Source organism: Scomber scombrus, chromosome 22 (assembly GCF_963691925.1).
Source record: "Scomber scombrus chromosome 22, fScoSco1.1, whole genome shotgun sequence".
Lineage (NCBI taxonomy): Eukaryota > Metazoa > Chordata > Actinopteri > Scombriformes > Scombridae > Scomber > Scomber scombrus.
Window position 1 is genome coordinate 20,899,444 of NC_084991.1, and position 15,000 is coordinate 20,914,443.

The 15,000-nt window shown below is 37.0% G+C and overlaps 3 protein-coding genes across 4 annotated transcripts in view; 1 reads left to right on the forward strand and 2 right to left on the reverse strand.

The window, feature by feature from the left end:
• The window catches only part of dmtf1 (cyclin D binding myb-like transcription factor 1), an 8,924-nt gene extending 6,587 nt beyond the window's left edge, over window positions 1-2,337 (reverse strand). Inside the window, exons 1-2 of the mRNA XM_062443835.1 lie at window positions 2,282-2,337; window positions 1-8 (exon numbers count right to left, since the gene is read on the reverse strand). The exon at window positions 1-8 is cut by the window's left edge and continues 108 nt beyond it. Coding sequence (XP_062299819.1) covers window position 1 — 1 coding nt within the window. The 5' untranslated portion in view covers window positions 2-8; window positions 2,282-2,337. The remainder of the gene's footprint in view (window positions 9-2,281) is intronic.
• Window positions 2,338-3,104: 767 nt separating this feature from the next.
• Window positions 3,105-10,046, forward strand: cwf19l1 (CWF19 like cell cycle control factor 1). The gene is made up of 14 exons (XM_062444121.1): window positions 3,105-3,175; window positions 3,975-4,059; window positions 4,191-4,275; window positions 4,979-5,080; window positions 5,165-5,379; window positions 5,533-5,648; window positions 5,914-5,998; window positions 6,091-6,240; window positions 6,356-6,497; window positions 6,699-6,778; window positions 7,063-7,272; window positions 7,975-8,094; window positions 8,286-8,383; window positions 9,110-10,046. Exons 1-14 carry the CDS (start codon window positions 3,153-3,155, stop codon window positions 9,252-9,254), a joined length of 1,656 nt encoding a protein of 551 aa, XP_062300105.1. The 5' UTR covers window positions 3,105-3,152; the 3' UTR covers window positions 9,255-10,046.
• A 3,102-nt stretch (window positions 10,047-13,148) lies between these two features.
• Window positions 13,149-15,000, reverse strand: part of LOC134004751 (CD9 antigen-like) — a 23,512-nt gene continuing 21,660 nt past the window's right edge. For both annotated transcript variants that reach the window (XM_062444129.1, XM_062444130.1), the window contains exon 8: window positions 13,149-13,891. In XM_062444129.1, coding sequence (XP_062300113.1) covers window positions 13,826-13,891 — 66 coding nt within the window. In that variant the 3' untranslated portion in view covers window positions 13,149-13,825. The remainder of the gene's footprint in view (window positions 13,892-15,000) is intronic.

A 15,000-nucleotide genomic window follows, 5' to 3' on the forward strand; every position in this document is an offset into this window, starting at 1 on the left:
TCACGCTCCTGGAAATAAAAAAAGAACTGTTGGGAATACAGGTGTGTGTGTGTGTGTGTGTGTGTGTGTGTGTGTGTGTGTGTGTGTGTGTGTGTGTGTGTGTGTGTGTGTGTGTGTGTGTGTGTGTGTCCACAAGCTCATATAATGAAAACTGACGGAGGAAAAGCAGAACTTCCCCTTTAAATCTTTAAAGTAATTTTACGATTTTTTCCCTTGTGACAAATGATTCTAATAAACTGCTTTAACTGTTTACAAATGGTTAAAAAAAAAAAGGCCACAGTAACGAAAAGAAGATGTACAACGATTAGTTTATTAAACTGTTGAATTTGTCTCTAACTATTTAAATAAATGATTATATACAAAATAATATATTTGATCTATATTGGAGGTTTTTAATTTGTTTTGTTTTTTTACTGATCTTTCAAAAGAAAGAGAGATAGATGGTGGGTTTATGAGATTTGATAAACTGAGGCTGTATATCATAATTCACTTTATTGGATAGCCAACACTGTCTGTATATAATCTGATTTACAGCAAATGAATAAACACTTGCTGTAGTTTACTGTCCTGATCTATAATGATACTTATTTTTCTCTCATGTTACAGTCATGATGTCTCATGTGCTGGTATTAAAGTTGTTGTAGGGAGTTTGTAAAAGATGCACAAAAAATAGTTTCAGTACAGTTACAGTAAAAAAACATGAAAACTTTATTTGGGAAAACAAAACAAACAAATTGGGGGTAATTGGGGTAAATTCAGATTATAAATGATCCACAAACAAGTCATTTCAATAAAAATTGGCATAAAACTACTGTATTGTGCACAATACAAAGTCACAAATTTGGCTTAAAAAAGCTTGAATATGTTGTGCTTGTTGGTACAGTATGAATCCTGCAGTGGTGGAAGAAGAACCCAGATCCTTTACTTCAGTAAAAGTACCAATACTGCAATGTAAATAATACTCCATTACAAATAAAAGACCTGCATGATAAACAGTTAAAACTATAGTAAAAATACTGCAGTATTATGAGTGATGTAGTATGCAGTATTACAGTTAAAGTACTGCAGTATTATGAGTGATGTAGTATGCAGTATTACAGTAAAGTAGTGGTTTGGTCCTCTGACTGATATATTATTATTATGACATCATTAGATTATTAATAGTGAAGCATCAGTGTTAGAGCAGCATGTTACTGTTGTAGCTGCTGGAGGTGGAGCTAGTTTACACTACTTTATATACAGTTAGCTAGTTTAGTCCAGTGGTTCCCAACCTAGGGGTGGGGCCCCTCCAAAGGGTCAGCAGGTAAATGTGAGGGGTGGTGAGATGATTAATTGAGTTCAGTTTTCAGACTTTTTCTCTAATCTTTTGCTGAAATATTGGATCATTTGAACATTTATTGAAATGAAACCATGTGAGAAGTTTAGAGGGAAAAAAATCAGTATTTGGTGGAGCTGTTAACAACTCATAGACATCTGAAATGTGAGCCGACTACAAATATTCATCTGAAAAGTAACTAAAGCTGTCAAATAAATGTAGTGGAGTAGAAAGTATAATATTTCCCTCTGAAATGTAGTAAAGTAGAAATATAAAAGTAGAAATACTCTAAAAGTATAATATTAAATGAAGTAGAAATATAAAAGTAGAAATACTCTAAAAGTATAATATTAAATGAAGTAAAGTAGAAATATAAAAGTAGAAAAACTCAAATAAAGTACAAGTATAAAGTAGCATCATATGTGAAGTACACTTAAATAAATCTACTTAAGTTTCTTTCCACCACTGACATCCCCGAATGAGAGAGTAGATAATTTATTACTGATATAAAGTCAAATAACAATAAATAATTAATGCATTTTCCTCACTTTTTGAGATAAGTGTTAAATTGTTATATTTTTTAATGGAGTTTGGCGTAAAGGTGCAATGCAGCTATTTGGAAAAAAAACATTATGATCCAGCGCAGAGACGGAAGAGTCACTTTATATGATGCTAAAACAAAACATAACCTTTTTTAATTACATGCTGTTTGAGTCTTAATGAATACTCAGTCAGTGCTAACCGTTAGCATCCAACCAGCTCTGCAGCTCAACGAAAGACGACAAATCTCCGGCGCCATGTTAAGTGGACAAGGTGAAGAAGCTTAATGGCGTCTGTATGTGGGGGTTTGACGCCGATTTGACGCGTTATTCTACAGTTTTAGGGTGATTTTTCCCCACTCTGATCCTCCCCTGCGACCCGACTACCAAACAGAAAGTGAATTTTACCGATGATTTGGATACTTACTTCCTGTTTTTGGTCCGGGGACTTGTGAGTTACCAGGATGGAGGTAAAGTGCCAGGATGCAGCAACGGCCGTGCGCGAGAGGCCCGGCCTGTTGCCAGGTAACGGGATTATCCGTTAAACGGCAGTTAGTGTGACGTTTGAATTTCAGTTACTTCAGTTGCTATAATTACAGTTACTTACTATCACTTAATGCTACTTTATATTTCCACTCTACTACATTTCAGAAGGAAATATTGTACTTTATTTGAGTATGTCTACTATTATACTTCCACTCTACTATTTCAGAGGTAAATATTGTACTTTCTACTCCACTACAATTATTTGACAGCTTTTACTTTTCATAAAGATTTGTAGTCGGGCTCACATTTCAGATGTCTGAGTTGTTAACAGCTCCACCAAATAGTAATACTTTAACTACATCACTCATAATACTGCACTACTTTTACTGTAATAATTTAACTACAGCTCTGTATAAAAATGGTAAGAGTTAAGATTATATTGTTTTAATGTTTAATTATTTGTGTTTAATCCAAAATATAATTAAATTTACTTGAAAAGACTCAAACCTGGCAACCACCATGTCCGCCCTAAAACCTCTCCTGGTTGCAACCTGACTTCAGTGCATGTTTTATTAACTTTAATCATGTTAAATAAACGCTGCAAAAATAAACTAATTCCTTATATATATGGTTTTATTTGCAGCTGCGATGTTTTATGTGTGAATTAATCCTGATTTTAAGGAGGCGGACACTTCGTCAAAGGTTCCTCTTGTTATTTCTGTCGGACCTTTTATTGACGACGCACTGAACCTCCAAGCAAACAACACATTTTTTACCACGTTTTCTGCTTTAATTTAACCAAAACAAAAACAATGGGAGAGCAGCCAGTGAGAGTGTAAGTTTGAACTTTACTTATACTTTAATTTAACGCTTTTAATGTCGCTGTGGTTGAATCTGTGACGATTTTTTTAGTCTTTTTTTTATCTTAAAGCTTAAAGCGAATTTATTCATTAAAATGAAAATAAACTGGACTGTAGATATAATTATGTTATTATTAATAGTCTCAGTCTGTGTTTATAATTCAGAAACAGCTGTTTTAATAGCAGTTTAAGTCCAAAAAAGCTCCGAAACACAATGCCGGTTTAAATTAATAATCTGCACATTTATAAACAAAGTTGGGGTTAAAAATGTATTGAATTACTATTAAATTGATAATATGCACATTTACAAACAAGACAGGAGTATAACATGTGCTGAATTGAGAATTAATTTAATAATCTTCACATTTCTAAACAAGACAGGACTTTAAAAATGTGTTAAATTAAGATTAAATTAATAACCTGCACATTTATAAACAATGTCGGACTCAAACGTGTTAAGTTATATAATAATCTGCACATTTAACATGTGAACACTGAAAAAATTGACTGTTAAAATTGTTTTTACTGTCACTGATGAATATAATATAATAATATTTAACACACAACACATGTACAAGTTTCCCAAGATGCAAATCACCATTAAAGTTTAATTAAAGCTGTGAAATACACTCAGTTATTTAGACTCTTGAATGTTTCCTCAAAGGAATATTCTGCTTTTTAGATGAGAATAGTGATTGTATTAGTATTCAGCGTCATTATTCATGTTGTATTATTGATGTAAATTCATATGAAAGTGTGTGTTTGTGTGTCCAGCCTGGCGTGTGGAGATGTGGAAGGCCGACTGAACGCTTTGTTCAACCGAGTCCAGACCATCCAGAAGAAGACCGGACAGTTTGATGTGAGTCCGTCATAAAGCCGCAGCGTCACACTCTTCATCTGAAATATCTATTTGTTCCCTTTTTGTGTGTGAAATAGTTCAATAGTTTCCTCTTTTATCTTTAATCACATCTGTCGTTGTTTGTCCTGCAGCTGCTGCTGTGTGTCGGAGAGTTCTTCGGAACGACGCCGGAGGCCGAGGCCGAGTGGCAGCAGTACAAAAGTGGAGCCAAGAAAGGTGCAAACAACTGCTAGATCACTATTAGGACTGCAACACATGATTAATTTCATTATTGATTAAGACTAGATAAGATGTATGTTTATTGATTGCAATATGCAGAAAATTCCTGAGATTTACATAATAAAGTAAATCGGGATTCATATAATAAGATTAACTCAGCAATTATTCTGTTGATTAATCGATTAGTTGTTTGGTCCATAAAATGTCATAAAATAGAAAAATATTTAGTTTATTCTCATAGACTGAAGAAAAGTATTCATAAAGAAAAAAGTATCCAAACAATTATCAAGACAGTTAGTGATTTAATTTAATTTAAGTTAATTGACTCACAAACAGATTTAACTGCAACTTTAATTTGATAAATCTTAGCTCAGTTTTATGTTGACGCCATGTTTTATGTGTTTTTGTATGTTTATTATCTTATACTTTGGGTATTTTTTCAAGTTAAATTGTTAGATTTCTTTTTATTGTGGTGCTGAATTGTTTGAAGTGTCTTTCTTGTTGTTGTTGTTGTTGTTGTTGTTGTTGTTGTCAAGGTGTTTTATTAACTAAGATTATCATCGTTTTAAAATTAAAATCTTTAAAATGTTTTCAGTGTCTGCAGCTTTATTACAGTTGGCAGGGTTAGGGTCAGAGAAACTTAGCGTAGATATCTTCAAACGTTGATATAAACAGGCTGATATATTTTGTCCTCTCTCAGCTCCCATCCACACTTACATCCTCGGAGCGGCGGGCCAGGAAACGGTGAAGAACTTCGAGAGCACTGATGGCTGTGAGCTGGCTGCAAACATCACGTACCTGGGTAGGACACTGCTGCAGAGGAGGGGTTTAATTTGTACATTTAAGCTCCTGTTATTAAACCTGTGTGTGTGTGTGTGTGTTACAGGTCGGCGGGGCGTGTTCACCGGCGTGTCGGGCTTACAGATTGCCTACGTCAGCGGTCGGGAGGCGCTGCAGGAGCCGGCGCCGGCTCACTGCTTCACATCCAAAGATCTGTCGGCCCTCGTGGCCCCGCTGACCAGCAGCACCAAGTTCAGAGGGGTCGACATCCTGCTGACGTCACAGTGGCCTCGAGGAGTCTGGAACTACGGAAACAACCCGGTAATAATAATCTATATAGTTGGCAGTAGGAAGAATGCAAGATCGAAAACAACTTATTTTTTTTAGATTTTTAGTTACTAAAAAAATAACTTTTTATCACATGAATGAAAACTTTGTGCAGCTCATGTCTGACTCTGGTTCGCTCCGTTGCAGGACGTGAACACAAAGTTCTGTGGGAGCGGTTCCGTCGCCAGCCTCGCAGACAAACTGAAGCCGCGTTACCACTTCGCAGCACTAGAGGGCGCTCACTACGAGAGGCTGCCATACAGGTACGATCAAACACCTGCCTCAGTTATAACAAATGTGTGTGAAACAAAAGACATTTTTCTTTCACTTTTCATACTTTAGATACTTCTTTACTTAATGACCTGGCTCTGAGAAATAACATAAACAAAGGGAAAACTGAACTAGATAAATACTCAAAACAACAAAGAACAAGTAATGTGGTGAAGAGGAGACTCTGGAGCGGTAGAGTCTGCTGGACGTCAGCCTTAATTAACAGCACTACACACGTGTTTTCGTTTCCATTCTCAGGAATCACCTCATTCTCCAGGAAAACGCTCAGCACGTCAGCCGCTTCATCGCCTTGGCAACCGTCAACAACCCCGCAAAGAAGAAGGTGAGTGCGTCGTCTGTATCGCAGAGAGAGTTTGATTGCAATGATGAACGGATCAGATCCTGAGCTGTGTGTGTGTGTGTGTGTCGCTGCAGTATCTGTACGCCTTCAACATCATTCCCATGAAGACGATGGATTCAACGGAGCTGGTGAAGCAGCCGCAGGACGTGACGGAAAACCCGTACAGGCGCTCCGGAAAAGACAAAACAGAGACGCCAAAGATGAACTTCAGCACCGAAGAGGAGGTTCAAATATTTCTTTTTCCTTTCCTGTAAAAAAAAGTGTTTTTGTATACACTGCATTATCTGTTTTTTGGACACTTTGAAACGCTCTCTGACGCTCTCCCTGTCATGCTATCAGGAGCCGGCCAGTCAGTTCTTCTTTGACCTGGGCAAGAAGCAAGGCGGCGGAGGTCCTCGGGGCCGCGGCAGGAAGAGGGATGGAGACCATCAGTGGAGACGCTGGGAGGGGGACGGACAAAACAAACAAGCTCGCAGGCATCGTGAGTCCAACCAGTCCTGAAAAACATGACAAACTCCTGTTTGTTTGTTTGTTTGCTTGAGATTGAAGTTAAAGATCTAAAACACAACACAGAACAACCCCTTAAAGGCCTGCTAGTGTTTTTTTTAAAGGGTTGAAACATGTAAAAGTATAACTAAAGAATGAAAAGTATGTTAAGAGTTTGTGTTGTTCTTGTGTTCAGCTCAGCCTCCTGGTCCCTGCTGGTTCTGTCTGGCCAGTCCTCAGGTGGAGAAACACCTCGTCATCAGCATCGGATCACACGTGAGTCCAATTATTAAACACACAGTGAGATAGCGAGGGATTAATATGTTAAATACACAAGAAGAATAATTTACTTCAGCAGCCATGTAAGATAAGAGAAAGAAAATAAAGCTGCTTGATGATAAAAACAAAATCAAAATAGATAAAGTGAAACTAAAAATACACGTGTGATATAAAATAGAAGATTGAAGATGTTAAAGTTGTAAACATTGTATATAAAATGAACACAGTCATAGTTGAAGCTATAATTATAAACCCACTAACCAGAATATTATCCTCTGCAGTGTTACTTGGCTCTGGCTAAAGGCGGTCTGACGTCTCGCCACGTGCTGATCCTCCCTATCGGTCACTACCAGTCGGTGGTGGAGCTGAGCTCGGAGGTGGTGGAGGAGATGGAGAAGTACAAGTCGGCCCTGAAGAACTTCTACAAGAGCAAAGGAGAGCGCTGCGTTCTGTTTGAGAGGAATTACAGGAGCCAACATCTGCAGCTACAGGTAATTATATCATCACTGCTGCACCATGTCGCAGTTTAGACAGATAAAAAAAAACTTAAACCTTGTTTTACAGTTTAGTTTTGTTTATTTTTCATTGTAATCAATTCATAAATATTCTTATATAAAGTGTACTGTCTCTTTAGCAGTGGGAATAATGTTTTAAAATAAGATTGAAGTAATAATAAAGCACTTTTTGGACTTTTTTTCTTCACATATTACACAATAATCTTATTTTTTATGTAATTTCTTTGATTTTACCCATGAAAAAGCTGTGTGGTAGATGCACATCTGGATCAAAAAGCAACATAAGTGAACTATATAACTGGTTTAATCCCATTAAACCAACATTTGCATTGGTAGCTACAGTGTGCAGCCTTTCTTTTCACTTTCACACTTTTTGATTTTAACAGTACAAATAAATACAAATAAAACTACAATATTTGTATGATGCCATAAAAGGGATGCAACTAGTGATTATTTACATTATTTATTCATTTTTTTGAAGGGATTAATCATCAGGTAAAGAAGGTGAAAAGTTCCCCTTGCAGCTACTGAGAAGCCAAAAATGTTCCTAAACCAAAAAAATATTCAGTTTTTAATCAAATATAAAACAAAGAAAAGCAGCAAATTGTCACATTTAAGGAAGCTGATAGTGAATAGCAGATTTTGGGATAACTGATAACTGATACCTTCGTCTGTCAGGTGGTCCCGGTGCCGCTGGACCGCTGCGCCACAGAGGACATCAAGGAGGCGTTCATGGTTCAGGCTCAGGAGCAACAGATGGAGCTGATGGAGATTCCTGAACACACCGACCTCAAACAGGTAACACACTCAGAAACATACACCTGGTCTAAAAAACACAAATCAATGCTTATTTATCACCAGAAGGTTGTTTTTTCCCCCTCATAATACAAAAGTTTACAGCTTTTTCTGGCTCAAATGTGAATATTGTTAGGCAGGATACAGTAAATACATAAGCTAAAGTGTCCGTGTGTGTGTGTGTTTGTGTTCAGATTGCTCCTCCTGGGACACCGTACTTCTACGTGGAGTTGGACTCGGGGGTGAAACTTTTCTACCGCATCCAGAAACATTTTCCTCTGCAGTTTGGAAGGTGAGAACGGATCGAAACTAAACACCACTTAGTGAGAAGGGTTGCACAATTTCAGGAAACTTTCCATGGGAATTAATGGAAATAAACTGGAAATGTACCTAATCAGCATGTTAGCCTATAACAGGGAACTTAAATGTAGTTAGAAAAATAGACATCTTGTAGCATAATATTGGTTAAAACAAGCAGATTTAGTGCAAATATTCCAATAAAAACGTTTCCATCTTCCCATGGAAAGTTTCCCAAAAAATGTATCAGAAATGTTCTGCCGCTTTGCAACCCTATCATTTAATTTATATATATTTTAACAGACACGGCCTTTAAATAGCAGCATGAAGTGTGTGTGTGTGTGTGTGTGTGTGTGTGTGTGTGTGTGTGTGTGTGTGTGTGTGTGTGTGTGTGTGTGTGTGTGTGTGTGTGTGTGTGTTTTTGTTACATTTTGGGGACCGATGTAAACACTGACCTTGTTGGGACCAGTAGTCCTTATGGGGACCAATCATTTCTCAGGTCCTGGTTAAGGTTAAGATTAAGCTGTATAAAAATGTATGGAGTCAAATTAATGTCCACACAAGGATAGGTGTGCAAACCTGTGTGTGTGTATGTGTGTGTGCGTGTTTTCATTACCTTGTGGGGACCGTTTCTGGTAAGGTCCAAAGGAGAAATTCAAAATTGACACAACAATATCCTCTTATAGTGAAAGTGATAATAAAGTGTGTGTGTGTTTCGTAGGGAGGTTCTGGCCAGCGAGGCGTTGCTGAACATCCCGACCAGAGCGGACTGGAAAGAGTGCAAACAGACCCGAGAGGAGGAAGAGGAGTGCGCCAGAGTGCTGAGAGACGAATTTCAGCCGTTCGACTTCGCTTTGGACGACTGATGCACACACACACACGCACTTACACACACACGATCATTGTTGTTGATGTAATGGACGCTGTTCCTTTTTTTTTTATACCAAATGTCATCCTTTGGGAAGTAAACTTATTCGATTTCTCTCTTTAAAACCTTTATATATCATTCATCAGTGTGTTTATAGTCATTTAAATGTAATAAGGAGCATATATAAACACACTGCATGATATTAAAGTGAATATATTTCAATTTTAGACTCTAAATCAAACAAAAAGACATTTTTTTAGGACGTCACCTTGTGCTCTAAGATATTATAACAAGCACTTTTCTAAATTTTTTTACATTTTATTAACGAAATGATCACGTAGATAATAGTTAATTGCATCAATCTGGTGTGTAAGCTCCTAAATAATGTCGAGTTTTTACTTTTAGCGAATAAGTGTATTTCCCAAAATGTTGAAGTATCCTTTAAAATCAGGTACTGGTGTTTTATACTGGTGGTGTATTTTATTTTTCTTGACTTGAGATCTTTGGCATCGAACCTTCATGAAAAGTCTCCATTTAAATATTTTCTGATTCTACAAAAAAATTACTTAAAAACACACTAATTTGTCACTTTTCAGTCTTTTTTCTGCCTAAAAGTGATCAAGAGTTGCAGTAATTTAAAGATGTCTCTGCAAAAAAAAGTCTAAAAAGTGACAAAAAAATTTGATTTTGAGCTTGATGGATAAAAAGTTTAGGCTCCAAGAAACCTTTTGATATGAAACCTGATGAACTGCAGCAGCTCAGAAACCTTTTGTAACATTTCTATAGATGCTCTTTTGCTGTCATCCCCCTCCAGAGAAACACGTTTTCTAAATGTTCTTCTTGTATTTTGTAAATGAAAAATAATTAAACTCTTATTTTTTGGGTTTCTTGAGTCCCAAGTCTTCATTATAAAACCCCTGAAGGAAACATCATCTCGTCTATAATGGAATTTAAACCATGAAACAAAAAACATCCAACATTTACCTGAATATTTTACTCATTTGAAGCATTTATTAATTCTAATATAAGAGTTTTAATGTCTTATCAGAGTCTAAATCTTTCTGTTTCAGTTCGAGATCAAAAAACAAAAGGTTGACGTGAAGAAACTTGAGCCCCAGTTTTAATATCAGCCCCTTAAAACCAGCTCCAGTCACCTCTCGTTCCCTTCTGTGTGGAAATATTCAAAGTTTTCTATCAGGAGTAAAAACAAGTCAGAGAAAATGCACCCAAAAACATGTTAGTGCTGCTATAAAAGGTTATATAATGCTCAAACCATCTGATTATTTTTATATAAAGGCCTAAAAACAAACAGTCTGGTAAGTTTCCCTTTATATAATATTAATATACATTTGTGTTCATGGTTTATTTACTAATTAAATGCTTTGTAGATCATTTAAATAAGTTTCAGGTTGCCAGGTTGTGGAAAAACCCTAATAAACAGCAATTTCTTTTATGTCACTTGTTCTAATAAATGTTAATAAATCCATTATTAAGGTTTCTTGTAGTGATCTATCAAGTACAAATATGGTCCAGTATTGTTATAAGTAGAAGGATATAAAGATGCAATTTAAAAAGGAGGGAAATAGTCCGGATCATTTCAGGTCTTATTTTGACTCTTAACTCAAAAGATTTACTGTCGCACAACCAGACAATTGTCCAACATTCATCTACACAAGCATCCTTTTCTAATTAGATAGTTTAAAATTTGATATGTTAAAATAAAAAAGTGACTTAATGTTGGCACTAAATTAAAAGTTCTTCCAATTTATCCTGAAGTGAAACATGAACGTCTGAAACCAATCTGAGACGCTTCACTTAAAACCAAACATAAAATAAAATCAGAAAACCAACATTTTCAGAACTCATCCTCTAGAGACGAATATTTCTACTAAATTTTATCTGATAGTTTAGATCAGGGGTGTCCAAACTTTTTTCACTGAGGGCCATATACGGCAAAATATACGAGGGGCTGGGCCACTTACTAGAGGTGAGGTATATAGCCTCACATCTATTGTATTAAAGTAAGAAAAATCCTTTAAAAGTTGGTCAAATTTGCTATATTGTTGAATATATTTACAGAAAAAAAAATCAGCCATCATCACAGCTTTCCATAAATGGATTTTTATTGATTTATTCAGAAAAAGGGTTGGTAGCTAATTCTCAGAACAGCAGCCTCAGATTTCTTCTTAGTCAGGATGGTGATCCCATTCACAGTACAGAGAAAGAACAATAAAGGGGAAAATGGGATGGGTACCAGGGTTTCCCACAGAAAATGTGTTAGTCAAGGTGGTGGGGAGCAGTGAGACGGAGGTTTTTGTTGACATTGTCAAAAATGTGATAATTCCACTTAGTTTATTACTGAGGTCGTACTAAGAGGTGGTGGTGTACTTGGGTGCATTATATTGAAAGGTGTTCCTAATATTTTGCCCTCCTCATGTATGTTGATGGAATGGACAAAATATTAAGAACACCATTCAATATAATGCATCCTAATACACCACAATCACTCAATAATGAACATAAAGCAGAATTTTCACCTTCTTGTTAAAAAATGTAGTATAAGCTTCATAAATGTAGAATTTATAGCAGAGCTGCTGTATTGGATTAAACTAGATTGCACAGGTTAGGCCAGTGAGTCTATCTTATATAGTTAACTTATTCTCTGAACTATATTTTATAGTAATTACAAGTTATATAGTATTATACAGTTAAGTAGTGATATTCAGCTTCAGTAGCATCACGTTTTTGTTGAATCTGCCTCACTCTCTCTCTTCAGGACTGCTGAATGAGAAAGCCTGAAACGTGTTGCTATAGTAACGTCACAGTTACCTGTCTGAGGATTAACGTTGTTAATGATGACATCACATGGCGCTGTTTGCATTAGTTTTTCTGAGCAGGTTCTGCCTCAGATGATGTAGATTTATGTTTTAACCAGCGGTCTGTGTTTGTTTCCTTAAACTTAATATCACTGTTAGCTTGTCTGTGTTATGCTAGCGGGAGGTACAGCGAGAGCTACAGGTGTGTTCAGGGTCGAAGTCAGACAGTCGGACATAGCGGTTCCGGCCAGTCGTCCTGCAGTAAACACCGCTGCAGACGTTGGTTGAACATTAATATACATCGCTGTAAATGTGTGCGGAAATATAAGTGTTGGATTTGCTGGAATCAATTAAATTGTGCACAATACCTGCAATCCCGCGCTGAAATTCAGGCCCTGATCATATATATATATTTATTTTTGTTTTTTATTTTTTATTTGTTTAAGACGTTAGTTAAGGCGGCAGGCGTGTGTTGCTAAGGCGGCCGCCTTAACTGTAAAGTGCTGTGGGAAACCCTGGGTACATTTCAAGCTTGTTATTTAAGTTATTATGCTTAATAACACACGGATACTGTGTAATATATTTTTAACTCACCTAAAACGGGAACGGCATTGCACTCAGTGGGAGCATTGATGCTGCGTTTTGGACTCAAGGATGGCTGGAAGGTCAGGAGTAAACTTGGTGGTTGAGATGCAAAGCAGTGCGGGCCATATTCTATTCTAATTATAAAATTTCCTGCGGGCCAATTAAAAATGGACTGCGGGCCGCAGTTGGCCCGCGGGCCGTAGTTTGGACACCCCTGGTTTAGATATACAGACCTACACTGCTGTCTATAGAGGCATGCATGGTTAAAATAAAACAATCTATAGTTTATAAGTACATTTTGTGTGGATGATTGATATCCGAGTTACAAGTCGAGATCATATGTAAAGATAAAAAATGTAAAAATCATAAATAAATTAAAAACTTACCTTTTCCTGCTCAATAAGCCAACTTTCAACTTTAATAATTCAATAAAATAAAATAAAAACTGTCCAGAAAATCTCAATTCTTTAACACAAATCAATGTTTATTAGTTCATTTATTTGGCTTCTTTGTTTTTTTTTAAAGATATATATTTGAACTGCATTCATCAAAATATTTGCATAAAACTCCACAGTTCGGCTTTTATTAAAAATAAAAAAAATAAAAAAATCCTAAAATGTAACTTCAGAAAAAAGAAACTAAAATTAAAAACAAAACAACAACAAAAAAGTTGCACAGTAAAATTAAGTTAGCTGCAAAAAACAACAACTATTAGTTACAACTCACCACAGGTAAACCTTTAATATGTTTTACATTAACTTCAACTTAAAGTTGATATTATTCAGAAGTGCAGCACTTAAATAAAAAAAGGGGGAGAACAGAGTTAATAGGAGTGATTTACCTCCAGAGGGCAGCAGAGTCTATTAATTCATTTCTCTCTGTAGATGAAAAGTAGGATGTAAATTAATTATCTTGACCCTCTCTCTCTTTTTATTTTAAATTTTAATTAACCAATTTAAATCTAAAGAAGTCATTACACGGCCTCCGTACACTCACAGGTCAACGTGGTCATCGTGTACGGATCCAAGCAGTCAGCTGATGAGTCGCTGATGTGATTATTTAAAAAACAAAAAAGGTAAATAAACTCTAAAGCAGAGGTTGTAAAAGTGTTGACACATAAGTTAAAGATAGGAGGAGTTTTGTGGGGTTTTTTGTTGTTGTTGTTTTTTTAAACGTAGTCTCTGGATTTCTTGATGGCACAGCAGAGCATCATGCTGAAGATCATCCCGAAGATCTGATGATGAAGAGGAGGAGGAGGAGGAAGAGGAGAGGGGGAAAAAGTACATTAGTGATTCAACTAAAGATCTTTTCATCATTGATTCATTTTTTAATTATTAGTTATTTGGTCGATAAATGTCAGCAAATATGTTCAGTTTACTGTCAGAAACTAAAGAAACTAGAAAATATTTGTTTCTATTATATTATTTTCATTTGAGAGATGTGAACTGGAGACTTACTGATTCACACTCGACTCTTATAAAAAGGTTATTTTGTTATTTTCTGACTGCAGATTAATTTATAATGAAAATAAATTAAATAAACCTCGATGGGACTTTTATCATTCAGTATTTAGATTAAAGAAGTTAAAGATAAAGCTCCTCTCCTCCTCTATTCTCCCCTCCACTCCCTCTCCTCCCCTATTCTCTCCTCACCTCTCCTCCTCCCCTATTCTCTCCTCACCTCTCCTCCTCCCCTATTCTCTCCTCACCTCTCCTCCTCCCCTATTTTCTCCTCCTCTCACTCCCCCCCCAACTTTCCTCCCCTCCTTTACCCTCTCCTCCCCTCCTTTACCCTCTCCTCCTCCTCACCTCTTCCTCTCATCCACTCCCTCTCCTCCCCTATTCTCTTCCTTTCTCCTCCCCCTCCCCCACCCCTTTCCTCCCCTCTTCCTCCTCACCTATTCTCCTCTTTCCCCTCCACTTTCCTCCCCTGTTCTTCCTCCTTTTCCCTCTCCTCCTCCGTTCCTCCCTTTTTCTCCTACTCCCCCTCCTCACCTCTCCCCCACCCCTTCCTCTTTTCCTCCACTCCCTCTCCTCCCCTATTCTCTCCTCCTACACTCCCCCTCCTCCTCCTTTCCTTTCCACTCTCCTCCCCTCCTTCTCTCTTCCTTTCTCCTCCTCCCTCTTTCCTCACCGCTTTCTCCACAGATGAAGTAAGTTCATAAAGATAAAAGCAGGCTAAAAGGTTCAGTAAGTGTGTGTGTGTGTGTGTGTGTGTGTGTGTGTGTGTGTGTGTGTGTGTGTGTGTGTGTGTGTGTGTGTGTGTGTGTGTGTGTGTGTGTGTGTGTGTGTGTGTGTGTGTGTGTGTGTTTATAGGAGATTTTGGCGTCGCCCTCGTCCTCAC